At 35.7% G+C, this 26,586-nt stretch overlaps 3 protein-coding genes across 6 annotated transcripts in view; 1 reads left to right on the forward strand and 2 right to left on the reverse strand.

Annotated features, from left to right (window-relative positions):
* Nucleotides 1-1,307, reverse strand: part of GSTCD (glutathione S-transferase C-terminal domain containing) — a 143,172-nt gene extending 141,865 nt beyond the window's left edge. The window contains exon 1 of one of the 3 annotated variants that reach the window (XM_059171606.1): nucleotides 1,223-1,307. The gene's annotated coding sequence lies outside the window, so the exon portion shown is untranslated. Of the gene's footprint in view, nucleotides 1-1,095 lie in introns of all 3 variants that reach the window. The other 2 variants (XM_059171601.1, XM_059171591.1) reach the window with 2 other exon arrangements.
* The window catches only part of ARHGEF38 (Rho guanine nucleotide exchange factor 38), a 173,892-nt gene continuing 147,463 nt past the window's right edge, over nucleotides 158-26,586 (reverse strand). The window contains exon 15 of the transcript XR_009352931.1: nucleotides 158-2,290. The gene's annotated coding sequence lies outside the window, so the exon portion shown is untranslated. The remainder of the gene's footprint in view (nucleotides 2,291-26,586) is intronic.
* On the forward strand, nucleotides 1,363-25,102 carry INTS12 (integrator complex subunit 12). Of its 2 annotated transcripts, none has more exons than XM_059171675.1 (7): nucleotides 1,363-1,472; nucleotides 6,850-7,014; nucleotides 11,055-11,207; nucleotides 13,179-13,366; nucleotides 14,830-14,989; nucleotides 19,612-19,758; nucleotides 23,598-25,102. In XM_059171675.1, exons 2-7 carry the CDS (start codon nucleotides 6,859-6,861, stop codon nucleotides 24,180-24,182), a joined length of 1,389 nt encoding a protein of 462 aa, XP_059027658.1. In that variant the 5' UTR covers nucleotides 1,363-1,472; nucleotides 6,850-6,858; the 3' UTR covers nucleotides 24,183-25,102. The 2 variants fall into 2 exon arrangements, with proteins under 2 accessions (XP_059027658.1, XP_059027665.1); XM_059171682.1 differs by having other exon boundaries at nucleotides 1,443-1,538.

A 26,586-nucleotide genomic window follows, 5' to 3' on the forward strand; every position in this document is an offset into this window, starting at 1 on the left:
TGAAAAAAAAATAAAATAAAATTAGACCTCTTAAAACAATGTCTTCAGGTGTAACTCAAACATAATTTCACACAGCAAGTATGCATGCCCTAAGGCAATCCGCTTAGTAGTGTATACTCCCCCACCAGGCAGTTTAAAAAAAAAAAAAAAACTCACATAGCTTAAAGTTTGATTTATTAAATATGACAGCAAATCATTCAGTTGCATTTATAACAAAAAATTTATTTTCACAATATTTAAATGACTATGTTTACAATTGCCACACCACTAATCCTGGCCAGCTTTTAATTTTCTCTAATACTTTTTCTACAGATAAACTTGGAAAAAGCAGTAGTCTATTAAATCAATAATTTAACACAAGATAGATGATCAAATGCTGGCATTTCCTTGATATTCAAGAATTTGTGACAAGAAATGGGATCTCGGGCTTAAGAATAAAGGGGGAGAAAACAAGCCACCTAATCCCAAACCAAGTCGAGCTGGGACGGGAGGTACGGGGGTCAGTAAATGTTTCGGAAGCCAAAACAATTTTCATGCAAGTTAAACTCAAACTTTCTACACAGAAGTTTAAAACCGACCTGAAACACTGCTTCGATAGAAACGAATGGCCCCAAACAAAGCAAGTCCTTTGGAGCAACTGTTCATGTGCATACAAGTGCATACAAAGTGCATACAAAGTGCTTTCTCCAACCAGGAAAGCGTGGAATGAAAAACTAAGTGCCAAAGAAAAAAAGTTCAAGCGTGCCAGAAGGTCTTAAAACCACACTTAGCAGCAAACGGGAAACGACCCCACAGACCCCTGCAACGAGAAGCTGCTCCACTCCCCCATGAGCAGAGGAAGCCACGGGGACTGGCCGGGGGGACCCTGAGAAAGCGCCCGGAGCCCTCCACCCGTTCCCTCATTAGCTGGGACTGTCTGAAGAGACTGAGGGGGGCCCCAAACCGGAGATCGGTCGGGCCACTAATTCCAGGCGCTTGCCCTTCCCGCCCCGCTCCTCCCCACCCCGCAGCGTCAGCCAGTCTCCTCGGGAGGCAAGGAGTACTCAGGGGGGGGTCGGGGGACGGCGGAGCCGGCGGCCCGAGCGCCCTCTTTACCTGGTCGCAGAGGCGCGGCCAGGCAGGGAGGGTGCATAAGCGTGTCAGCGACACAAGCCGCCCGCGCCTACCCACCCCGCTCGAGCCAGGTTTCCGAGGCAGCTTCTGCGAGTCTTCGCCCACCGACCTCTGGCTGCCAGAAAGGCCGGGAAAGAAACACCAAGGCACGGTCTCTTGGAAACCGCGGCGTCGGCCGTCATTCATAATCCGGCGGACCGGAAACTGGCGGTTACGTCACGTCCTACCGTGGCACAACCAAAAAGTTCCCCTCTTCGCGCCGCTGCAGGAACCTTTGTTTCCTCGTCCTCGGAGAGGGCTAGTTCCGGGAGCGGTTCGGAAGGGGCCTCCGGGAACGGACGAAGCTGCGGGGCGGAGCGGTGAGTTGTGACGAGCTAGCCGGCTCCCAGCCGCCTCTGGGAGGCTCGAGACCTCCGCGAGGCGAGGTGGGAGAGTAGTTGCGTGGGGTCTGAGTTTCCTCGCTCCTCATGGGAAAACCTCGTAATTTGCGGGGGGTCGCGCGCCCCAGGCTGACCGCTCTCTCCCTTCAGCGAGGGTTGTGCTTCCCCGTAGGGTGTTTCTGGCTAGGGCTCGTCGGCTGAGGCGCGGCCCCAGGGACTAGGCTCCTGGAAGTCTGTCCCGGACCCTTCTCGGAAGGTTTTGGCGACGTGTCCATGCAGCTCCCTCTTTCCGCCTCTTACCTTCTCTCGGGGTCCCTCCTTAGAGACCTTACCCCGTGCTAGGCCTTCGGGGTCATGTTTTGATCAAAGGATCGGAATTCCTTTTCTGAGCGTCTGCTGCCCCTTTTCAGCTTCTCTGTCCCTTGGTTGACTGGATAGTCTTCTGCTTGCTCTGCGTTTCCAGACGAGTCCCTAAGATTTCGGTGTAACCCGGGGCCAAGAAGAATTCCGGAGAGGATGGAAATGCGCAGCATCTTTGAAAGGATTTTTGTTAGAAGGGGTCGCAAGAGCGTCCAAAGAGAGGGCAAAGCTTTCTAGAGCCGTTATGAGATGGCAGCCCTAACAGTGCATTCAGTGTGAATAGGTTCAGTTTCCTTTCTCTTGAGTGTGCACATGCAGATGATCAACTTTGGACTTTTTCTAAGATGGGCGTGTAGGGGGAGAAGTGGGATCTAGGGCTAAGCATTGGGAATATCCAGTTTCGGTTGGAGACATTGCAGATGCTGCCGAAAGTGATACTTGGGGAAAAAAAAACCTAGTTCATTCATTCAGTATTTTTGAGAGCCTCAATTTTAAACAGTAGATTTATAACTAAATAAAACAAGCCCTTGCCCTCATGGAGCTACTGTCGAGTGGGATTAATTTAAGCCAAGTAAAGGACTGGGAAGAGAGTATTGCAGATAGGAACATGGTACAGGTCTCTAGTATTGGAAGAGGGGTTTTTTGTTTATATTGTTTTTCCTGTTGCTTTTTCCATGTTTGGAGGGGTGGGGAGATGCAGGGAAGTTGGGTTTGACTTTTGTTCTTATTGCTCTTTGCAAAGGGACTCTGTCAGTGGTTAGAATTATGTAGAAGGAGGAGAAAAATCATTATACTTTACTTGAACCCTAATAATTATGTAGCCATTATTTTATGGTCCTTTGCAAGGTAGCAAAGTGATAGTCAAAAAGATAAATACAAACTTCCTCCCTTCCTTAAGGTACTCAGAGTACTTTGAAAGGATTTTTGTTAGAAGGGGTCGCAAGAGCATCCAAAGACAGAGCACCTTCCTTAAGGTACTCAGGGAATTTAACACTTAGGAAGAAAAAAAAAAGTATGGTTCAAGGTAGAAAGTCCTAGTACCACAAGAAAGCAGTATATGAGATATCCTAGGAGGGAGAGATTATTAGTAGTATTTGGGGTGGAGAAGGACACACTATTGGTGAATAGAATCCTCATGAGAAATAATATTTGAACATAGAATTTGGACATCTAAAAATGGGTAAAAAGCCTCCCAGAGAGAAAAATAAGTAGAAGTGTCAAAGCGAGCTAATGGCTCTGCTGTAAGGAAGATCTGTATATGAAGAATTAAAATTTTTGTGCCAGTTAAGGAGTCTTTTTAAATGGTTGGTAAAGAAATTCGGCTTTATTTCAAAGACAGTAGAAAGTTTTTTTGAGCAAGAAAATGAAAAAAGAAAGAAAAATGTGTTTGGGGAATATTAATATGACAACAGTGTTGAAGTCAAAGAGAATAACTAGGTTATTGCTATAATACAAAATTTATAAAGACATGAATTTGAGTAGTAGCAGTGGAAGTGAAAAATGGAACAAATGTGACAAATGTTGCAGAGTCAGAATCCATAGGGAAAGCCTGCTGATTGTTTAGTAATAAGGAATAAGAGCCGCCTCCCTGAGGGGAAGATGTAGGCCCCAGACTGGATCAATGGAGCGTGTCAGTCATTGAAAAGGGACCTCGATCTCTCTTTATCTATACACATAAACACACCAAGGACTTTGTTTTTTGGAATCCTCCATAAGAATGATATGGCTCTTTTCCAGTCTATTTTGATCATGGATTTTAGAATATACAGGGAAGGATTGTATAAAAGTAACATAATTTGGTGTAATTCCAGGAAAATATTTTTGGAAGTAATAAAGGAGGTAAATTGATAAATTAGTTGCTGACCTCTTTGAGGACATAAATAGATGAAAAATAAATTTTATTATGTTTGCATTTGCTAGTAAGGAGAATAGAAACCAGAGGAGGCAATGGAAAAGTAGTAAAGAAAAGTAAGATAGAAAACTAAAATATAAAGGGCAAAACACATAACTATGAGTGTTTTATGTTAGGCCTGTCTACTTCGATGAAGGAAAAGAGTTGGAACAAGGAGATGCCAATATGGAGAAAGCAGAGGGAACAAGGAATTGGAGGCGTCTATAAATTTAAAGTGCAGGTGGAACTGAAGGAAAGAAATGGGGCAAAAACCAAACAGAAAACCCAAAAGGAAGGTTGACTGGATACCCTGAAGACATTTCTGGGTCAAAACAGTGGAATAGATAGAATAATGGGATATTATAGTCAAAAAGTAGAATAGTTATGGCTAGTTTAAAGCTTCAGTGGCTGAAGATGAAGTTCCTTAGGTTGAAGATTTAAGTAAAAGTGCAGGAAGCTGGAGATCATTGATACAGATGCAATTTTAGCATCGCCGAAGATGAAGGTGTGGAGGAGGAGAAAGAAAATGTGGTTCCATACTTTAGCAACCTTGAAGGTACAGGTGTGGATTTCAAGAAAAGATGCTGATGAGTGATGGTCATGGAATGTTTTTCCAAAAGCAGCAATATGGAATTAGATCTCCATAGACCTCTTTGCTCTATGAATAGGAAGTGAAGGGAGCACCACATGGGAGATGGTGGTAAAAAGGCGGTGTCATGGGGGAAGTAGATATACAAGGAGTGCTTAAGAAAAAAAGTAGAAAACATAGGGAAATATATTGGTAATGAGTGGGGGCTAGAAGACAATGGGTAACTAGCAATGAAGTTAGTGTGGAAAGAGAAGGTCTGAGCCAAAAAAGTACTGGAAGGTTTTTCAAGGGAAAGGTAATTTGTACTTAAAGCAGCCTTGATGTATGCATAATAAAGAAAGGTAAACTAGAAATTGCTAGATAGCCTAAAGTGGTGGCCTCCAGATTTGTCTCATTATTCATGAGTGTAAAATTGAGCATACTTTCATATACGTTATCAATTATATGCATACACTGCTATCATTCTGTATATTAATAGCTATTTTTTAATAAAAAAAGAAATTCTTATATTTTTCCCCCTATATTCTGCTATGAAGACCACCGGGCTAGAGGGACATGTTAGTAATTTAGGGTGTGGGTACAAAGCCTATTCAGTTTTATAATTGCAGGATAGTATAAGAACTGAGTCCCAAGGTTCCAGTTGGAATGTTGGTATTGATAACATGACTTCCCTGGTCTTATAATCTAGGTGTTGATTCTTGTCACCTAATCTGTAATGCAGACTTTTTATTGGTGATTATGGAATTACATAACAGTAAATAATTTGCTTCTGATTTTCAGCATAGAAATTTCAAGTAATGGTTTTTCTAGTATATTAATAAAGGATGCTTTCCAATATTAACCCTTTGGTCAGTCTCATAAGAACAGATGGTTTTGGATAAGTAAACACTCTGCTGTTTAGCTATAGAAAGTTACATCAATAAAACAATACGCCGTATTCCCCTTGTGCAGTCAGTACAATTCAATTCAATTATTGTGGACATTTCAATGAGGAACTGTTTTCTCCTGAGAATATGTGTAGTGACCAGCCTATACCATGAGTAAATTTGACCTTTCTGTACATTATCATCTATATAGATGATGTATGGAATAATACCATCTTAGAAAGTGACAGGTTGCTTCTCAATTTTCATTAAATTACTAATCCAACTGTTTGAGGTAGGTTATTTTCCTATTAGTACTGGCTTTTGGATTCACGAGTGATTCAGATATTTTAGTAGAGTGCAGAATTTGACAATAATTCTGAGGCTGCCAGATAAGTATCTAATATTGTCTTGAAAACTTAAAAAAATATGGCCTAAGGGTGTGTGTGTGCGTGTGTGTGTGTGTGTGTGTGTGTGTATTTCCTGTCAAAGTTGGAGAAGGATTGGGGAGAAGTAGAAAAGTAGATGGGTAAGGAACAAACAAAATTCATTTCAGTCTGAACTTTCATATGCCAAGATTCAACCTACAGCAAGTTTTAATGATTTTAAAAACCCCTGAAAATGAGAGATTACTGTGGAATTGCTGACAGATCCTTAACTCTAACAGTGCAAGTGTGTTGCATTATTACAATATTAACCTCAAGGGTAGAAGACAACTTCAAGCCCTACAATATTGATCAAAGGATTGAACACAAAGTATACACTTTTATTTTAATAATACCTTGCCTGGAGAAGAATTTGAAAAAGTGACACAAGAAGTAGAACCACATGATAGGATTGGTATTAGCTGAAAACAAAACTTTTTAATGTTTGGAATTTCATAAGCCTTTGATGTACATCTATATTTTAAGCTCCTAATGACACAGAGCATTCTCATAGGCCCTTTGGGAAATTCAAATATAGATAGATCAATCTATCTATCTATCTATATATATATATATTTTTTTTATAGTAACTGTGGCACCTTGCTTTTTAAAAATAAGTTAATGCATGAGATACCACAATCTAAATGTGATTCAATAAGATTATCATTAGTATGTTTTCTGAGGCATTCAAGATTGGAGCTGAGGACTAAGGAGATAAAAAGAAAATATAATTGAGGTAAAAGCTGCAGCATCAAAAGCTGCAAACACCTTTATAGCTCATCACTTAATGCTTCCTTTAAACATCGCCCTCCTGTGACACATACCCCCCAAATCTTTTTCTTTGGTACTGGAAATAAGGCTCAAGAGAAGAAATTTTGATATATAATAAACCTGAGCTAAACACATCAAATTCCTATACACTGAACTCTTAATGTATATTTTAAAACAGAGTTAGGAAGGGGCTCTGTGGCAAGGAGGAGCTTATCTGGATTTAAAATTTAGCCGTGGATATAGATACATACAAAACTGATAATGTTCTTGCTTCAGGTGAAAAGAATTTGGTAAGGATAACAAATTTACTTTATCTTGTAATAAACTTTTAGGCATTTCAGATTTTGTATCATGGGCAAAATATTACCTATTATAAACAAAAGAATTAAAAAAATAAACTTTAACATAGATAACTGTTCATTGTCTCTAAGTTAACACCCCCTTCTTTTTTCTTTAGGTGTTTGCAATGGCAGCTACTGTGAACTTGGAACTTGATCCCATTTTTTTGAAAGCACTAGGCTTCTTACATTCAAAGAGTAAGGATTCTGCAGAAAAGCTAAAGGCACTACTTGATGAATCTTTGGCTCGGGGCATTGATTCAAGTTACCGTCCATCTCAGAAGGTACCTGTGTGAATAAAAAGCTTGGGGGACAGAATTTTGTAAGGCCTGTAGTAGAACAGTGTTAATATTTAGACCATCTCAAAACAGTCTCTCAGCCATAATAATCTTTCCTTGAGGCTTGAAGAAATTATATTTTTTGTGTTCTTTTCTTCCATCATGCTTTCAAAGAATTGTTATATTACATAGAAAAGTTAGCTGGATGGGAGGGAGATTCTACTACTTTATTTGTAGAGAAACCCACTTATATGTGATTTAATTTCTAATTCTTTATGAGCAAAATATTTTTTAAGCTTCTGGATGAAACTATAATTCGTAATTATTCTCTAATGTTTTATGGGCCCAAAACCATAAAGTAAAAGGACAGATTTTGCAGTGAAGTAAATTGAATATGGGTAGAATAATTTAATGGAAAAAGGAGGTGTGAATGAACTATGAGAACTGTGTGGCTCCAACTTTGATAATAATAAAGCAGCCAAACGACTTTATGTGAAAAGAATATATATTTTGGAACCAAACCTGCTTTAAATCCCAGCTTGCCTCTTATTAATTGTGTGGCAATAAATATTATATCCTGAACATTTATTGTGTTTAAGGTACTTTTCTACATGATATATGTGTATAGTTAGTTTTAATTGTCATAATGGCCCTTTGAAAGAGGTATTATTTATTTTCATTTAAAAATAAGGAAACTGCTAGGCCCCCTGGTGGCTTCGTTGATTAAGCATCTGACTGGCTCAGGTCATGATCTGAGGGTTCTGAGATCAAGCCCAGCACAGGGTTCCCCAGGCTCAGCTAGGAGTCTGCTTATCCCTCTGCCCCTCCCCCTGCTCGTTCTCTCTCTCTCTCAATAAATAAATAAAATCTTAAAAAAAAAAAAATAAGGAAAATGAGGTGCATAGTAACTTCATTTCAGTCAGCCTCTATTTCTTTATTAGTAAAAGTAAAATTAGTATAATAAAAATTACCTTGCACAACTGTGATAATTAACCAAAAATAAAGTATGTAAGTTACCTAATGTAGTATCTACCTAGTACATAGTAGGCTTTTCATGAGTGGCAACTCTTGCTATATTTTGTAATGGCTGATAACATTCTTTTAAATCTTTCTAAGTCTCTAGAGCAATGAAACTCCAAGTCACCCAGCTCTTTGAACCCAGACACCAAACTAAAGGAAGATAGAACTATATCACTCACTCAGTGTAATCCACACTCTCAGACTCAGCAGCCAAGTCCCAGATCCAGTGCTTAAGTAAACAGTGGTATTTTGCCCCCCATCTTCTTTCAATACAAACTCTCATATTCTCAAGCCATTTTACTGTGTTTTGAGTAGTAGGGGCAGAGTGTCCTTGTTTCTTCTACCATCCTCATTCTGGTAGGTTTGGTGAGTTCAACCTGATCAAATTATACAACTCTACAGAATACACTATTAAGTTTATTCTGCTCTGACTATTGATATTATCCTAATAGGAAAAACCTGTTATTACTGAAGAAGCAGTACTGTATTTTGAGATTTTAAAATAGAAGGAAGTTCATCTATTAAAGTACATGAAAAAATTGTTTCAATTAAAAAGCCTCCTGCCCTTAGATTTCTAACTGGAGTTACTTCTTTTGATCAACCTAGAGAATATACTCTGTTAGGTATATAAAAAGTATGGATTCACTTAATTGTAGCCTTTAGCTGTTCCTTTCCATCTCTAGAATAAATCACCTGGAGGCAGTGGTATACTTATAAACATTAACAACTGGCTCTCTAAATGTAGTATCAACATAAAAATTGATTGATACTTCATTTACATCATTAAATAAGTCAAATGTGAAATAATGAACTTAGGGGTGCATGGGTGACTCAGTCAGTTAAGCGTTGATCAAGATCAGCTCTTGATCTCAGCTCAGTTCTTGATCTCAGGGTCATGAGTTCAAGCCTTGTATTGGACTCCATACTGGGCATGTAGTCTGCTTATTTAAAAAAATAAAAAAAGGGAAGAGAAGAAAAAGAAATAATGAACTTAGAACTTAACTCATTCTTCAATGACTTGTAACTCTAGTTGACTTAGATAATAGTTTTCAAATGCTGCAAGATTACGTTTTTTAGTTTTTTATGTTAGAGAAATAGTACACTTCTAAGTTTAATCACCATTACCAACATTTTTTTCCATCACTTTCCCAAGGCTATACCAGTGGTCACCAAACTTTCTGTAAAGTATCAAATAGTAAATGTTTTGGGGTTTTGGGGGCCACATTGTCTGTCACAATGATCTAATTCTGCCATGATAGCATGAAAGCGCTGTAGGTTATACATAAATGAGAGAGTATTGCTGTCTTCTAATGTAACTTTATTTAAAAAACGGGCAATAGGGGCACCTGGGTGGCTCAGTGGGTTAAGCCTCTGCCTTCGGCTCAGGTCATGGTCCCAGGGTCCTGGGATCGAGCCCCACATCAGGCTCTCTGCTCAGCAGGGAGCCTGCTTCCTCCTCTCTCTCTGCCTGCCTCTCTGCCTACCTATGATCTCTGTCAAATAAATAAATAGAATCTTGAAAAAAAAAAAAAGCTCTAAAATATACATAAAAAAAAAAAAAAAAAAAAACGGGCAATAGGCCGGATTTGGCCTCTAGATCTAGACAGGTGGCACAATAAATCAAGTGTAGCTACCAATAAGTCTAAAGCCCCTTTCTTTATCCCTTCCCCATTTCTTCCTCCTCAGAGGTTACCACTGTTCTGAAGCTAATGTATATCATTCTTGCTTGTATTTTTATACATTTACAAAAAAGTAGTCTGCACTCAGATGTTCTAGTTTATTTAGAATGGAAGGAAATTCTCTTCTTTTTTGCAGGGTGATTCCAAGGAGGTATTGTATACATAAATTTTTTATACTATTAGCAATAGATAGCAAGTGTAAATATCAGCAAAGTGGTAATATAAGACAAGGAGGAAAAGACGAGCCAGAGACTAAAATATTTGCAAATCAAGTATCTGATATTGTATCCAGAATCTGTGAAGAATCCAGAATCTGACTTGTATCCAGAATCTGTGAAGAACTTTCTAGACTTAGTAATAAAATGAACAACTCCATTTTTTAAAAAAAGGGCAAAAAATTTTAAGGAACACTTTACCAAAGAAGATATATATATGGCAGATAAGCATTTGAAAAACTGTTCAACAGTGTTAGACATTAGGAAAATGGAAATTGAATCCACAGTGATATAACACTATATACCTATTACAATGTCTAAAATTTAAAAGATCAACCATACCAATGTTGATGAGGATGTGAAGGAGCTGGGACTCTCATATACTCCTTGTGGAAATGTAAAATGGTATACTACTTTGGAAAATGGTTTGGTAGTTTCTTAAAACGTTGAACATATACCTGCCATATGTGATCCAGCCATTTTATTCCTAGACATTAGTTCTAGAGAAATGAAAGTAAATGTCCACACAAAGAGTTGTGCATTAAGGGTCATAATAGCTTTATTTGGAATAGCCCCAAACTCTAAACAAATATCTACTAATAGATAAATGAATAAACAATGGTATATCCATTCAATAGAATATTACTCAGCAGTATAAGGAATGAACTGTTGATATACTCAGCCTGAGTCAATTTCATAATAAATAGACTGAGTGAAAGAAGGTAGAAAAAGAGTACATACCATATGATTTTGTTCATATAAATTTCTAGGAAATGTAAACTAATAGTTATAGAAAGCAGGTCAGTTGTTGCCTGATGATGGTGGCGGACATAGTTACTCTAGGATGTATACCTCTAAGATAATTACAGTGGGCCACAGGGAAACTTTGGGGGATGATGGATATGTACTTCATATTGATTATAGTGATGGTTTCATGTGAGAATTACCAGTTTTACACTTTAATAGATACAGTTTTTATATCAATTGTTTCTCAATAAATCTTTTTAAAGAAATGGATTTTACATTGGTCAAGACATACCTTAATTTTTAACTAAAATTTGTTTACACTTGTGATCTACTTTTTACAGTTTGTTAGAACATTTAATTAGTATCTTTTTATTTTATCTTTTAGGATGTGGAGCCACCCAAAATTTCAAGCACAAAAACTATTTCTGTTAAGCAAGAGCCCAAAACATCATCCAGTCTTCCTTCTGCCAATAGTAATGGCAAGGCCCTCACAACTGAAAAAGTAAAGAAGGAAGCTGAAAAGAGACCAGCTGATAAAGTAAGAATTAATTTAATCGTCCTTTAAAAAGAATAAATCAGTTGTGCTTTTAGGCGGGAACAATGTTTCTTTCTGTGCTCACTTTTACATAATAGTAGGTAAAGTACATAATTTCTCCGTAAACATATTTTGATAATTATAGATGCTGAGGTTGATTTTTTTTTTAAGTGAGTAAAATTTACATTTTTTTAACCATTTACTGAAGTCATTATCAATACATATTTGAACCCTAGGGGATGTACTAATTTCAGGTATAAACTTTAATCCATAACTTAAATATTCTAGATGGAAAAATTGTTGAGAAGATGAGACAGGAGAGAATAAAGATGTAAGTGACTAAACATGAAATTTGTTATAGGATGGTATGTACCTTAACAGATCTACAGATAATTCTTGGATTGCCTATTTTGAATGATTTTTGCACATAGTTAATTATTAAGATTTTAGCACTTAGTAAAAAATACATTTAAAAAACCTTTAGTAATTCCTGTCCTCAAGATGGAGTATTTTAGTCTCATGTCTTTTCATACTTTCTCTAAATATTGGCTATTCTTAAAATATGTAGTATTTTCTGTACTTTTAAGTTTCTATAAATGGTATCACACTGTACACGTATATCTTTTGGCAACATACTTTTTCATCTCTCAAGAAATGTGCTTTTGAAATTCACCTGCGTTGATAACAAAGATGGAACATTGCTTTGCTTTGAATACCACATAATAGTTACTCAGTAAATAAGTCAGTTTATCCATTCCCCTACTGGTGAGCAATTAGCTTATTTCTTCTTTTTTCTATTACAGTGGAGCTTTAGCAAGCAGCTTCAAAGGTAAATTTGTGCACATGATGATAGTTTCTATAGGAGGTATATCTATAAATATATATAATAGGATAGGCACATCTTCAATATTACTAGACATTGGCAAATTACTGTCCAAAGTGCATATACTGAATTTGTACTCTTGCCAATAAAGTATAAGAATTGAAAATCCTCGTGTCTTATCAGACTTTTTAATTGTTGCCAATTTGACAGTATGTCTGTAACACATACCTTAAAGAGAGGAGCCAGAATTTGCTTTGAAGCAAATATGGCAGTGTCTGGATGACTGGGAAATGGTTACTTACTTCTTTTTTCTTTTTTTTTTTTTTTTTTAAAGATTTTATTTATTTATTTGACAGAGAGAGATCACAAGTAGACAGAGAGGCAGGCGGAGAGAGAGAGAGAGAAGCAGACTCCCTGCTGAGCAAAGAGCCCGAATGCGGGGCTTGATCCCAGGACTGTGAGATCATGACCTGAGCTGAAGGCAGCGGCTTAATCCACTGAGCCACCCAGGCGCCCCTACTTACTTATTTTCAATATATTTCAAATATCAGTAGTTTAAGATTTTATTTATTAGAGAGAAAGAGCGGAAAAAACACAAGTGCATGGGAGGGGCTGAGGCAAGAGGGAGAGGCAGAATCCCCATTGAGCAAGGAGCCTCATGTCAGTTTGATCCCAGAAGCCGGGATCATGACCTGAGCCAAAGGTAGATGCTAAACCAACTGAGCCCCCAGGCACCCTAAATAACAGTGGTTTATAATTTAAAATATTTAAGATAAAAAGTAGCCTTAAAAATAGCCTTTTTATTGCTGTGGCTTCTCATTTCACAGCATCTGATTGGGAAACAAAAGGCCAAAAAAAAAAAAAAAAAGTAAGTGCATTGAATCAGAATTCTTTAATGGATAAAAGAATACAAGGACAGATACCAGATACATGCAAAAATGTTCTAATTTTTTTTATTTCTACCTTGCTATTTTCTTGTATTGATTATGAATTTATTATAAATCTACAGATCTTTAGTGTTTGTAACTGTCCCTAAAATGACAAAATATCTATCAGGTGGACTTGGTCTTTGCAAGTGTCCATCATATCCATCTCTCCATGATTTAAGGTTTATTCTGACATGTTACTTTCTGATTGTCTGCTTTTTATAGATGAAATCAGACATCGCAGAAGGAGTTGATATTCCAAAGAAACCTAGATTGGAGAAACCAGAGACACGGTCCTCTCCCATTACTGTCCAAACTAGCAAGGATTTAGCCATGACTGACCTTTCCAGTTTTGAGGAGACTAGTGCTGATGATTTTGCCATGGAGATGGGGTTGGCCTGTGTTGTTTGTAGGTAAGTTGTACCTTTCTGTGGAAAGATTCTTTTGTTCTTGTAAAGAGAGCAAACAAAAGGAAAAAAAAACAGACCAATTTTGGGGTGTTTATATTTTGTTTTCATAATTTGGAAGTGGGTGGGAGATAAGTAGACTGTTCTCTATGAGATACCCATATAACAATTTAGCATCTTGAAAATTGTCTAATATTTTATCTTCCTCACTATGGCATCTTTAATCTGTTATGTCATAGTACTGTTTTCTGGGTTCTAGAGGAAAACTCATTGCTTTATTCTTTAGTGAAGAAGAACATGTTCAGATTAATTTGGTTCTTTTTAAGAAGTCTGTGTTGCTTTTTTTTCCTTTGAATTGTTGATAATACTTATAAAGTAGAATGTTATACATAATTTTCTAAACACCCTTACATCTTTTCCTACAAATAATGGAGAAGAAATCAAAGGATTGTGTAGGTTATTCTGAGTGTTGTTTTGATATGTGGATACATAATTATAAAACATGGATAATTTTGCTTATTAGAAGATGCATTATAAAAATAAAAGAAAACTGAATTTTAGACTGCTTGATGCAAGGGGCTAAATTTTTTTTTTTAATTGTTTATGACTTGTACTGCCTAGTGCAACAGAAAAGATTACCATCTTTGTTGCTGTTTTCTTTATGGAAATGTTAGATTCTGGTGCGTTAGGACTGATTAACTAAGCTTTTGGGAACTTTACAGAGAATGAATTAATGTACTTCTGAATAGGATCATTTGTTACAGCTTCACTGTTTTCACATATATTTATTTCAGCCTTTATCTACCATGAAGTTTATAATTTTTAAATAAGAAATAATGGTAAAGTAATAATGGAGAGAGAACTAGTAACTTTAACCTTCCATTTGGAGACGTAGGATAGTCTAAGGCTGTGGTGATTGCTTTTTGAATTTATGTTTTCTTGATATACAATTTGCTACATTCTAATCAGTTGATAAACACATGTATTTATTGAACACCCTTATCTGGACAGTAATATGCTAAACATTGTAGATAATTAGGTCCTGTTTCTACCTTCATGCATAAGTCAATTTAAATATACAGGCAACTTATTTTAATGAACTTATATATTAATGAAGACAATAACATGTAGGTAATGCATATAAAGGAATTTAATAGAAGTATAGAGAAAATGTTATGAGACTGTTGGAACTAAGGGAGCCAGAATCCCCCTTCTTGGGAGAAAGAAAAAAATTAGCATGAGAAGTGGCTAGGAGAATATAGCCAAATTCAGTGACTACGGTACCTTACATTCATTTGTGTTTGAGCGTGGAATGCTTGTGCAGGCTGCATGCTTCATTTGGTTATTTTGCTGTTTGGTTGTTTGAGATGTTTCCCTCTTTTATAAATCACACTTACCAAAACAACCCTAAAGTGGCTTTAAATTGTTGCATTCAAATAAGTGCAATGTTTAATGGTATTTTTCCTTAGGCAAATGACGGTGGCATCCGGTAATCAATTAGTAGAATGTCAGGAGTGCCATAATCTCTACCACCAAGATTGCCATAAGCCCCAGGTGACAGACAAGGAAGTGAATGACCCTCGTCTGGTGTGGTATTGTGCTCGATGTACCAGACAAATGAAAAGAATGGTAGGAATCTTTTTTTTTTTCTCTATTTTTAAACATTAAACAGTCTCTCTCATTTTTTTGTTGTTGTTGATAGGTGCTTTTCAAAATAAAATTTGAATATTTAAGTTATTGAAAAAATACATACACTGATTATTAAAATGTTTGTATTTATAATGTACATGTATGATTTATGTATGTATGCCTAAAGAAAGGACCATATTATATCCATTTTTCTCTGTTGAGCTTTTAGCTTATTCTAATATAAATAAACAGGATTAGAGACTCACAAAACATGAACATTCCTGAAATATAGTATGTCACTGTATTTACAAACATTTAGAAATACTATAAAATACTGTAGGAAATGGTGAGATACAAAGCCCTAGTCTTTGGTGAGTCTGGTAAGGACACATTGAAAATGTCCATTCCTGGGTGGGCTTAAACCATTAAACTCACAAACCATGTACAGAAGCCTTATTTGCATATGCATGTATGTCTTTCCATCTGTGTTTTTCAGTTCATCAGTCTGTCCTTCTCATTGTCTTCAAGTGACCATTAATCTCATTTTCCTAATGTACTTTTTCTGTTTACGGCTTGCTAATATAACTGCCTTTAACATCATACTGAAATGTGTTTTCACTTGTTATATTGGATAGTTTTGTAATTTCTATTTATTTAAAAGGCAGATAAATAAACTTTATCATTTTCCTTTGAAGGAATCAAGAAATTGTGATTTACTTTAGTGACTTACCTGCTTGTGACTTCTCCTCTCCTTCCTCCCCTGCCTTAGATAAGAGTCTTCACATCTGTTAACCAAATAAATTTCTACATAGACTTTCCTGGCCATATATCTTTTTAAAGGCAGAGGTACATAGTTAAAAGTAAAAATTCAAGGTACCTATTTTATTTCTCAATCAGTTAAATCAGAAATAGGAAATGTTTTTATACTTTGAAAATTAGTGAAATTTCAATAGTATGTATATTTTCAGTTTGTAACAAGGAATTTCTGTGATAAGATATAATTTTTTCTGCTTAGTTTGGTTTTTATTTAGTTTCTTATTTAAACTAGTCTTCCAGGACCTCAATCAAATGATTATGGGTAAGCAGTATAGTACATTCCAGGGCATTAATAGAAGTAGTCACTAAGAATTGATAATAATAAAAATAAGTTATTTGTGACCACAATCTTTCTTTAGTATATCTTCAAAGATTTTTTTATTGCTATTTTATTGTAAGTCTCAATAAAGTAAGCACTGTTCTCTTTGAAATGTTTTCTCCTCCTTTTTTTATGACAGTGTATACCAAATCTGTTTGTAGTTCTAGCCCTCTTTCAGGAATGAACTTTGGCAGCTGGCCAAATATCTTACAGTAACTTTAAGTTCAATATCTTTAAAATCAAAATTTTCTTCTCCACTCAGCTTTTCGCCCAGTTGTCTGAACTAGAAAACATTATCCTTGATGCCTCTCTTAATTCTATATCACTTTGTTGACCAAATTTGCTAGTTGTGCCTCTTCTTCATTTCTTAAATCTGTTCATTTTGCCCTTACTACCCTGTCCCACTAATTGTCGATTGCTTTAGCCCCTTAAGAATTCCCCTTGTTTCTGGGGTGTCTGGGTGGTTCAGTTGTTTAAACATCCAACTCTTGACTTTAGCTCAAGTCTTGATTTCAGGATTGTGAGTTTAAGCCCCATGTTGGGCTCTAAAACTATTACCCCCCCCCCAAAAAAAGTTGTCTTCTTGCTTCCTTTCCGTGCGCCTTACTCACTTCAATAAAAACAATTAGAATTGTTCTTTTCAATTTTTTATCTAATGTTATCTGCCTTAATATGCCCAGTGGCTCTCCATTACTTATATAATGAGGTTATACTCATTACGGTGAATATATGGACCTTCTCTCTTGATCCAAGTCTGTCTTTGTATTCATGTCTCTCACCACGTTACCATATACTCTGGCCATGTTAGGCTAGATGTATCATTTCCTGAATATGTGATGAACTTTGCTGTTCCCATATGTCCTGCTTCTCAGCTTTCCTTCATCTGCGGTACCTTTTCTTCATCTGCTTTACAAATTAAATGTGTAATTCATTTATCAGTAAGACCATGTCTCATTGATTGGCATAGCACTAGAGCAGAGCTCAGAATTGGACATGTCCTACTTTCTATTGTTTTCTGTAATGTAATATGGAGGAAATGTGGATTAGTACCAAAAATAGTCAATAAATTCAGTTTATATGTCTAAGAATAGAAAGTACTGAATGGAGAGCCTTGATTAATGTTAAAACATGAGTAGAATTCGCCAAGACTAGATTCAGAGAAATACCAAAAGGCAAGATCTGAAGTGAGCCTAAAGATCATGATCCAATAAACACAAAGTTTAATGAGAGAAAGGAATTTGGAAATGGTATGGGTACAACTACAGTTGCTTTCAGTGTATATGCATTGGTTATTGCTCCAAGGTATCTCAGAGATATTATAAATAGCATCTTTTATCCCCATTCTCCTCACACTAATTTGTCTAAGAAGGGCAGATTCTACAGTACACATATTATATATTATTTTAGGAAGACCTTGTTAAGAATGTGGTGATAGTGTGTGGCAGGCTCCAGGATCATTCTTCTGGGGTGCCTGGGTGGCTCCAGGATCATTCTTCAGTTCTATAATGTTCTCTTTACCAGGTAATGTTCTCTTTACCAGCCCTATGTCAGAGACTTCTATAACTTATTGCAGTGGTTTTCAATCTAAGGTAATAACATACCTACTCAGCAGCATTTAGAAATATGTGGTATTTTTTGATCGCTATCATACTGGCAATTACTGCCCTGAGTGGGAGATTTCATACATTCTTCAGTGTGTGAAGCACTCACCCAGTGAAAAATTATATACCTTTGTTGGGCAGCACCAAGTCAGGGTTAATATCCTAGTTCCCAAAACTAGTATTACCAGCAAAAGACCAAGGGCTCTTGGTATTTCTCACTCAACTCGTAAGATGGCTAGGTGATGTAGAAGCAACAAAACATCCAAATGTGATCTTCTAGGCAAAGGCCCTTTCTTGGCTTTGTTGTAAGGAATGCCATCTAAGTTAAACCAGTCTTCAGAGTCTAACCTCTGAAATAGATGTGGGTTGAAGGAAGTATAAGATTGAAAGCCATGGTTATGGAACCATATATTTCTGATTTACTATGAGGGCTGCATTCTCATATCCTGGTTTTGCAATAGAGAATAAGATGGTCCTCCTTCCCTTCTGGTAAGAGATATTTTACCAAGGGTAGTCTTGTAGCAGCCTTAATAATATTCTTGATCTGAATGTCTCTTTATAAGTAATGTTTGGAAGTAGGTATACTTTCATACAGAAAACATGTAATATAAAAAATGCATTGAATTGAAACGTAAGGACCAACATTATATAGTACAGCAAACCATAGCACAGGAAGTGTACACAAGAAAGTCCAGACAAAAAGACTGCATTGAAATTTAATGGGAACAGATTATTAATAAATTTCCTGATAAAGTCCTGCATGGTCTTACTAAGACTGTTAGACAGTGTACTGGCTGGGAGTGTCTTTCCCCATCCAGTATGCATGGATTCTTCCAGATTCAGTTTTCATATCCTATATAAATGATGATGAATAAATAAAAACTATTACTGTCCACACTCACATGTGCCAGACACCGTGTTAGACATTTAGGTAGTCATAGTTCATCCTCATAACCCACCTTAGAAACAGGTGTTCTTATCCTCATTTTGCAGGTGAAGAAAATGATGATTTTAGAGATTTCCATATTTTACCTGTGGTAACATAGCTAAGGAAGAAGCTGAGCTGGGTTTTAATCCTATTTCTGTTTGACTCTAAAAACTGTGCTTTCAAACACAGCACTGTACTGTTTATATAGTTATGATTATTTACCTGGAAAACACTAATAATCTGAAAAAATGATTAGAGTTCAAAAGAGAATGCAAAGTTATAAAATAAAGAAAAATCTCAATTATTGGTCAAAATAAAACTGAAAATGCTTTTAAAGGAACAGTGGATACAGATTCCTCTTTAATAACATAGAAAATTGTATTTGTGGACTTTCTTCAAAGAGTTTAGCATGCCTGCTTCTTCAGTGTGAATAAAACCTCAAGAAGATACATCATTTGTCATCAACAGTTTTTTAGCCACATTCGGTATTTGAGATCATGTAATTGATCTGAACTACTGTTAAACTCACCCTCAGTTACTTAGAGATTTGTACTTGAACATCAAGGAAAAAACTCTTTTAAGTCTTTAACTAGCCATAATAAATAAATGGACTCATTACAAGTGAAGCTAACTGGTTACAAGTAATTTGTGATTTTCCTTTTTTTTAAAGAAATAGTTTGGTTTGTCTTATTAAAATGGTATCATCAAACTAATCTGCATGATTTCTAAAGCTTAATATATTTACTGTTTAGAAATGAATAAAATCTGTAAAGCCATTCATAGAATGATGATAAAAATAATTTGTTCAAGAATCTATATTTTCAGTGTCACCACAATATTTTTTAAATGTTTAACTGTATTTCAATTCAATGAAGAGTCCTGTGACAGATTTTTTTATTGTCTTTTTTTATTCATCCTTTAAGATTTTGTGTCTAATTTAATTCTCTGATTTTTACAGGCTCAAAAAACTCAGAAACCACCACAGAAACCAGCCCCTACAGTTGTTTCTGTAGCTCCAGCTGTCAAAGATCCATTGGTTAAGAAACCAGAAACTAAACTCAAACAAGAGACAACTTTTCTAGCATTTAAGAGAACAGAGGTCAAGGTACAGTACATTCCATTTTTATCTAAGCTTGGATTTTAATTTAGTTGATTCAAAAATACTTCCTTGAAAAAAATATTGATGAGTAACTTTATATACTAAATGGCAATATATTGGAAAAAGACTGCATTACTATTACTATTAGGTAGAAAGGGAACATTTATATAATTATTTAATATCTAACTCTGTTTCTTTTTTTATCACCATTAGGAAAGATCTATAAGCATTCCAAAGTGGTATTCTTTACCATTTCTGTGTAGTCAGGCAATTATCTCTAATCAGGAATTTTGTTTAAATTCTAAATACTTCTGCCCTCAGTTACAGCAATTTTGCTCCTCACATTACTTGTGCAGAGTGACCTTGTAGCATTTTTTTTCTGCCTCCTTATTGGCTATTGAAGAAGTTTTCTTCTTTTGTCTTATTTTTTTTCCATCATTATCATGAACTTTCAAGGTACCTACTCCTTATACAAAGGGACCAGATTATTTAGTGAAAGTGTCACCTTTCTCATTCTTAGGTTTGCATCCTTGAAATCACACTACATTATTATTAATATTTGGCATTTTGATATCATGGAATAAAATATTTTTCTAACCTTATTTTATAACAAAAACAATATTTTTACTGAGTTATGCATTCCAGTTTTAAGCAGAGTACTAAAGATGGTAGAAAAATATTAGTCCCAAATTCTCAAAGGTTGATCCCAGAAAATTCCAAATATTACACTGTCCTAGTGACTCTAAGTAGCTAAGTTCAAGAACCTTGGTGTGATGATTAAGAATATGAATGTAAAGGAGTGCCTGGGTGGCCTAGTTAGTTAAGGATCTTACTTTTGGTTTTGATTCAGGTCCTGATCTCAGGGCCATGGGAATTGAGTCCTGCATCAGGCTCCATGCTCAGTGGGGATGTGATCAATATTCCCTCTCTCCCCCCTCCCTCTGCATCTCCCCTGCTCTCTCTCTCTCCAATAAATAAGTCTTTTTTAAAAAAAAGTTATGAATGTAAAGTACTCTGAGAAAGTTACTAATAATCTTATTCACAGATCAATTTTTAAACTTAATTTTCCAGGGAAGAGTTAATATCCAAAGGATATCCATATTTGCCATGTCAAAACTTAGTGAGTTGGAATAGAGTGAAGAATAATTTATTGAAAGTAATTAGAGTTGCTGTATTTTATACTTAAATCACTTTTAAGTAGATATTTATACCAACTTGTTACTACTAAAGGTTAATTTTAAGAAATCCAACATGTAACCATTGTAAGGAAAATAAGGCCTTGGCTGTCATGTTTATTCTGATTTAGAGGCTTTGATGTTTATTATGATGAAAGTTGAATACATTTCTACTATGAAAAATATTTGTTTCCTTTTACGTATAGAAAAGCAAATGGCTTTCTAGCTAGGATAATGGGCAAGAAAATATTAATAGTTAAAAATTAAGAAGTAGGGCACCTGGGTGGCTCAGTGGGTTAAGCATCTGCCTTCAGCTCAGGTCATTATCTCAGGGTCCTGGGATTGAGCCCCGCATCTGGCTCTCTGCTTAGCGGGGAACCTGCTTCCCCTGCTCTCTCTGCCTGTCTTTCTGCCTACTTGTGATCTCTCTCTCTGTCAAATAAATAAATAATTTTTTTTTAAATTTGAGAAATAGCTGAGAAACTTATTATCTATACTAAAGTACTGAGAGATTACTTGGATCTCCATTGTTTGTGTTATTTTACTTTTTCGTGTCCTAATAGTATTATAAGCCATATGTAATTTTGTTGAAAAGCAATACCAGTAACAGGAAGCCATTAAACTAAAATGCTATACACACAGAACTGTTTGTACTTCTTAAGTCGTGGTCTTTTTAATTACTTCAGATGGGTTTTTGTTTGTGAAGTTTGTTGAAAGATCATTTAGCCATATGGCAGACAGTTTTACGTTTAATAGAAAAGGAAAAAAATTACATCTTTCATAACTAATACAAGTTGACTGCACTTCTGTTCTTTTGCTTCCTTTAACTTTTTCTCATTACCTATGTGCATTCCTCCAGGAATGTATAATTTATCTGTAGTTTATCTTCTCTGGATATCCTTATAAGAGAGTTACTAAATGATGTTACTATTAAAAAAATTCTTTTTTTCAGAGTATGTGAACAAAAATTTGGACTTTTCCTCTTATGAAATAAGTATCTCAGCACTCTATTCTGATTACTTTTCACACTGGTTAAAGATGTTTACACACAGGGGCACCTGGGTGGCTCAGTTGGTAAAGTTGCAGACTCTTGATTTCAGCTCTGGTCAATCTGACTGATATCAGGGTCCTGAGATCAAGCCCTGCCTTGGGCTCCACACTTAACAGGGAGTCTGCTTAAAGTTTCTCCCTCTTTTTCTGCCCCTCCCCCTTTCTTTCTCTTTCTCTCTCTCTCAAATAAATAAATAGAGGCACCTGGGTGGTTAGTTCGTTAAGCATCTGCTTTCAGCTCAGGTCATGATCTCAGGGTCCTGGCACAAGCCAAGCCCCACATCAGGCTCTCTGCTGAGTGGCGAGTCTGCTTCTTCCTCTTCATTTCCCTCTGTGATCACGCTCACTCTTACTCTCTCAAATAAATAAATGCAATATTTTAAAAATAAATAAAATAAATAAATTTTTTAAATGTTTACATGCAGACAGTATTGAAGGCTACTTTGTAAGAACTAACAACTCTCCAAGAGTTCAGGTCTGAAGTACAACTGTATGTGTTTTAGGCATGGTAATTACCATATTTTTAAGTAAAATACTATTTGTAAGACTTAATCTTTTACCTATAGGTAAATTTAACACTTTCGTGAATCTTAAGAATATAAAGGTAGAAAGAGTGCTGGTAGGAAGTTCAGTTTATAATTCATTGTAATAAAACACAATTTTACCTAATGTGAAAGTAAAAAAAAATTGTTCTCATGTGAATAAGGGCAGTACAGTGATGTTGGTGTCACTGTTAGCTTTTGACTGGCCAAAGAAGTTAGAGAAACTAAGGTGTTACATCTTTCAGAAATTCATCTGGGAGTGAGTCAGGCCTATTTCAAATGTCACTGTGCAGCTTTTGAGGCAATTGATAAAATCTTTTATACAAAGCAGGGATCTCTTGGGTGGTAGCTTCATGGAAACCGTGAATTAATTATGAAAAAAAAAGTTATGAAACCTTTTAAATATATCACCAGAGCTATATAATTCCAAATAGTTAACATTGCACATTTGTATATATTTTGCAGTTCAGGAGCTATTTGCTCAAAATTGGGGTTAGAACATGTTTATTTTAAAAAAATGGACTCAGGATCTGACACATTAATTCACTCAATAAATAATAACCAAATGAATCTGTTTATCTCAGACATCTTCTAAATGTCCTGGGTTTAAGTATTTTTGTCCAATAAGAGTGGGTTCTATTTTTAAATGATCCACAAGCCATTTGGAGCAAGGTATAAACAATTAGGTACTTCACTGAACTAGATAATACCTTTTTTGGGTGAAAAACAAGTTAAAGTATTAAATCTGATTTTCTAAGAGTGCTTGTAACTGAATCTAAAAGCAATTCCCAAAAACAAATTTCATACATTTCTTTTTTGGAATCATTAGAACAAGAATTTCTGAAATTCTCAGAATTTCTGCTCTGGAAATAGTAGCATCAGTTAGCTATGGATAAGTGTTATTGTTTGTGTTTTTTCAGATTAGTTTCGTAAGAACTTAATTTTGTTGGTATGATTTAAATTTCCCAAGTCATTACTTTTGTATAAAAAATCCAACAATTCAACTTGTTATATATTTAAGATATTAAATTGTTAATTACATTTAGCTCTAAAACAATGCTTATTTTATTTTTTTTAGACATCCACGGCTATTTCAGGAAATTCTTCTAGTACCAGCGTTTCCTCTTCGGTAACTAGTGGCCTAACTGGATGGGCAGCTTTTGCAGCTAAAACTTCCTCTGCTGGCCCATCAACAGCAAAACTGAATTCAACAACCCAAAATAATAGTGGGAAGCCTGCTACCTCATCAACTAACCAGAAGCCTGTGGGTTTAACTGGTCTGGCGACATCATCTAAAGGTGGAATAGGTTCCAAAATAGGTTCCAGTAACAGCACTGCACCCACTGTACCACTGAAACCACCTCCACCTCTAACTTTGGGCAAAACTGGCCTTAGTCGCTCCATTAGTTGTGACAATGTTAGCAAAGTGGGTCTTCCTAGTCCAAGTAGTTTAGTTCCAGGAAGCACCAGCCAACTCATTGGGAATGGAAATAGTGGGACATCAGGGCCTAGTGGAAGTACCACTAGCAAAACCACTTCAGAATCAAGCAGCTCTCCCTCAGCATCCCTTAAAGGTCCAACTTCACAAGAATCACAGCTCAATGCCATGAAGCGATTACAAATGGTCAAGAAGAAAGCTGCCCAGAAGAAACTCAAGAAGTAATGTGGCCAAGTAGGTTTTTATATCACATTACCCTAAAATCTTATTATTAGGACATAAACTGTAATATACTATAATTTAATAAAAATCTTCACAATGAAATTTCTATTATTTCTTACCTTCAAATCCTAAATGTTTTTAAGCAAAATTTGGAAATCTATTTTAAGTCTGTTTAACATTATTTTAACAGTTTCCTTAGCATGTGAAAACAATGATTAAAATGATTAATTCTTGATGAGAACTTCTGGAATCCCAAGAGACTGGTAGCATACATGAATTTTTAAAAAAAGAAATAGTTCATCTTCTAGCAAAGCACCAAGAATTAATCCTGCTGAATAAGGTGCCTTACAAGGTGGCAGGAATGACCCAATATAAAGTTTCCTACTTTCCCCCCAATATTCCAGATAGTCCATGTTAGTCCCCGGCCTCATTTCAATTGATTCTCTCTCTCCCCCACAAATATTTCATCTCCCCATTTTCAAAATGGATTTTATATAATTGATTTTTCATATTTCTGTATTATATCTTTACTTTTATTTTTATCACTTTGTATCAGTTATTTAGGGATCTCTCTCTTCCAATAGATTATGAACTCCCATAATGCAGTACTTTTCTCCCATTGCATGCTTTTCCTCATATTGCCAGTCTAATATACGGACATTGTATGTACCAATAAATGTTGAATTTTGATTTATTCTGATTATCTATATTCCTGAGAATTCTTGAACAAACTAACCCTTCCAAGAATTTTTGTGGATGGATAATTTCTGAGTTGTTTACATACAGATACCTTCTGCTATATCATGGAAAGGAAAAAGGGGCTGCTTTATTTTTACTGCCCAAAAGTGTTACAGTTTTAATTTTAGTTAACTTTGTATAAAAGAAGCTCCAATATCATGATTAAATCTTGAAATTGTTCTGAAGTATGTGTGTGTGCATTGTTAAATCACAAAATGTGAGGGTTCTGAGTCATAGCCTTATTTGTAAGTTAACAAACTAGCCTACTGTTTTTACATACAGTTTTTGACAGAAGATATGTAGCTTTTTGGACCAGAGAAACAATTTAGTACTCACAAGCAAAATGGAACAGCCATTTTGTGCTTCATGAATACCTCATTTCATCCAGAAACTAGAAGCCCCCAAAATTCTTATATTCATTGGATAATGGGCAGCAGCCTTATTCCTTCAACTTTGATGTGTGCTACTGAATCTTTATAAATCTCTAATCTCAAACTCTTTCCCTTAATCCCTAAATTTTTCTAACATATTCTAAAATACATTGGTAAAAGATTTCTGTGAAGATAAAGCTTTTTAAATAAACTTGTTCTTTTTCTAAGAAAAGATAGTATTTTAAACTACCCTTAAACAATGATACTAAATTACTCATAGTAAAGTAGAATGCAGGATCGAGATAATCCCACTACTTGCATGTGGGGTAAACATCTATTTACATGTTTAAAATCTGCCTACAGATGTTTCTGTTTTGAGAAACAAAGATTTCTGTTGATTAAACATCATTTGGCATGAACATCAAATCCCCTTTAGGGTCAAAAGACCAAAACAACCCATAAAATCATCATTATTTGTTTATAGTTCAGGACCAGTTTGGACTAAACTGGATAGAATGATCTGATACAAACTCAGCTCAAGAACTAACAGTTAATGTGACCTCAGAACCTATGAAAAATTAAAGCAGTAATGCACAGTCATCCCATCACAGTCAGAACATATGTGCTGGATAGAGTTGGGAAGAGAAGCAACTTTTAATTTCTACGGTACTTCAGAGAGGATGTTAGAAGACTTTTTAGGAAGTTATCTTTGATTGAGTATGGCTGTTTGTATAGATTATATGTGTGCGTAAGCACATATTTGGAATCCATACATGTGAAAGTATGCATCTATCTAGTAATGTATATAATTCAGTTTGGTATTTTATACAGGTACTTTTGTATTACACTTTATCTTCAGGTACATCTTAAACCTCGATTTTTCCATAATTATAATAAGTGAACTACAAAGCTTTTTAACTGAACATGTGATGAAAGTAGTATTAATAGTAGTTATCACTTAATTTATTTTGTTATGCATAGTTTTTTTTTCCTCACTAGAATTTACGTTGTATGAGGGCAGGGATCTTGTTTGGTTTGCACACCATTGTGTTTCCACTGTAGCTCTCAATAAATGTTTTATTATGCCAGTGAACGAATAGATAATTAGATGAGCCAAGATAGGCTTTTAGGATTGTAAGCTCAAATCCTACATTAGTAGAAATTTGGTCAATATCATCTTTTGTATATTGTGCTTTCTGTTGGATTTTAGTGACTTAAAAAGAACAACACTAAAGGAACATTGGCTTAAAGTCAGAAGACCTGTTTTTGAATCCCAGTCTCTCTATTTATGAGCTGTG

Source organism: Mustela lutreola, chromosome 1 (genome assembly GCF_030435805.1).
Source record: "Mustela lutreola isolate mMusLut2 chromosome 1, mMusLut2.pri, whole genome shotgun sequence".
Classification (NCBI taxonomy): domain Eukaryota; kingdom Metazoa; phylum Chordata; class Mammalia; order Carnivora; family Mustelidae; genus Mustela; species Mustela lutreola.

Coding starts and splice junctions, on each gene's coding strand:
- INTS12 (XM_059171675.1), top strand. CDS start 6,859: ATGGCAGCTACTGTGAACTTGGAACTTGATCCCATTTTTTTGAAAGCA. Junction 13,367..14,829: donor TTGGCCTGTGTTGTTTGTAG/GTAAGTTGTACC, acceptor ATTTTTCCTTAG/GCAAATGACGGTGGCATCCG. Junction 19,759..23,597: donor TTAAGAGAACAGAGGTCAAG/GTACAGTACATT, acceptor TATTTTTTTTAG/ACATCCACGGCTATTTCAGG.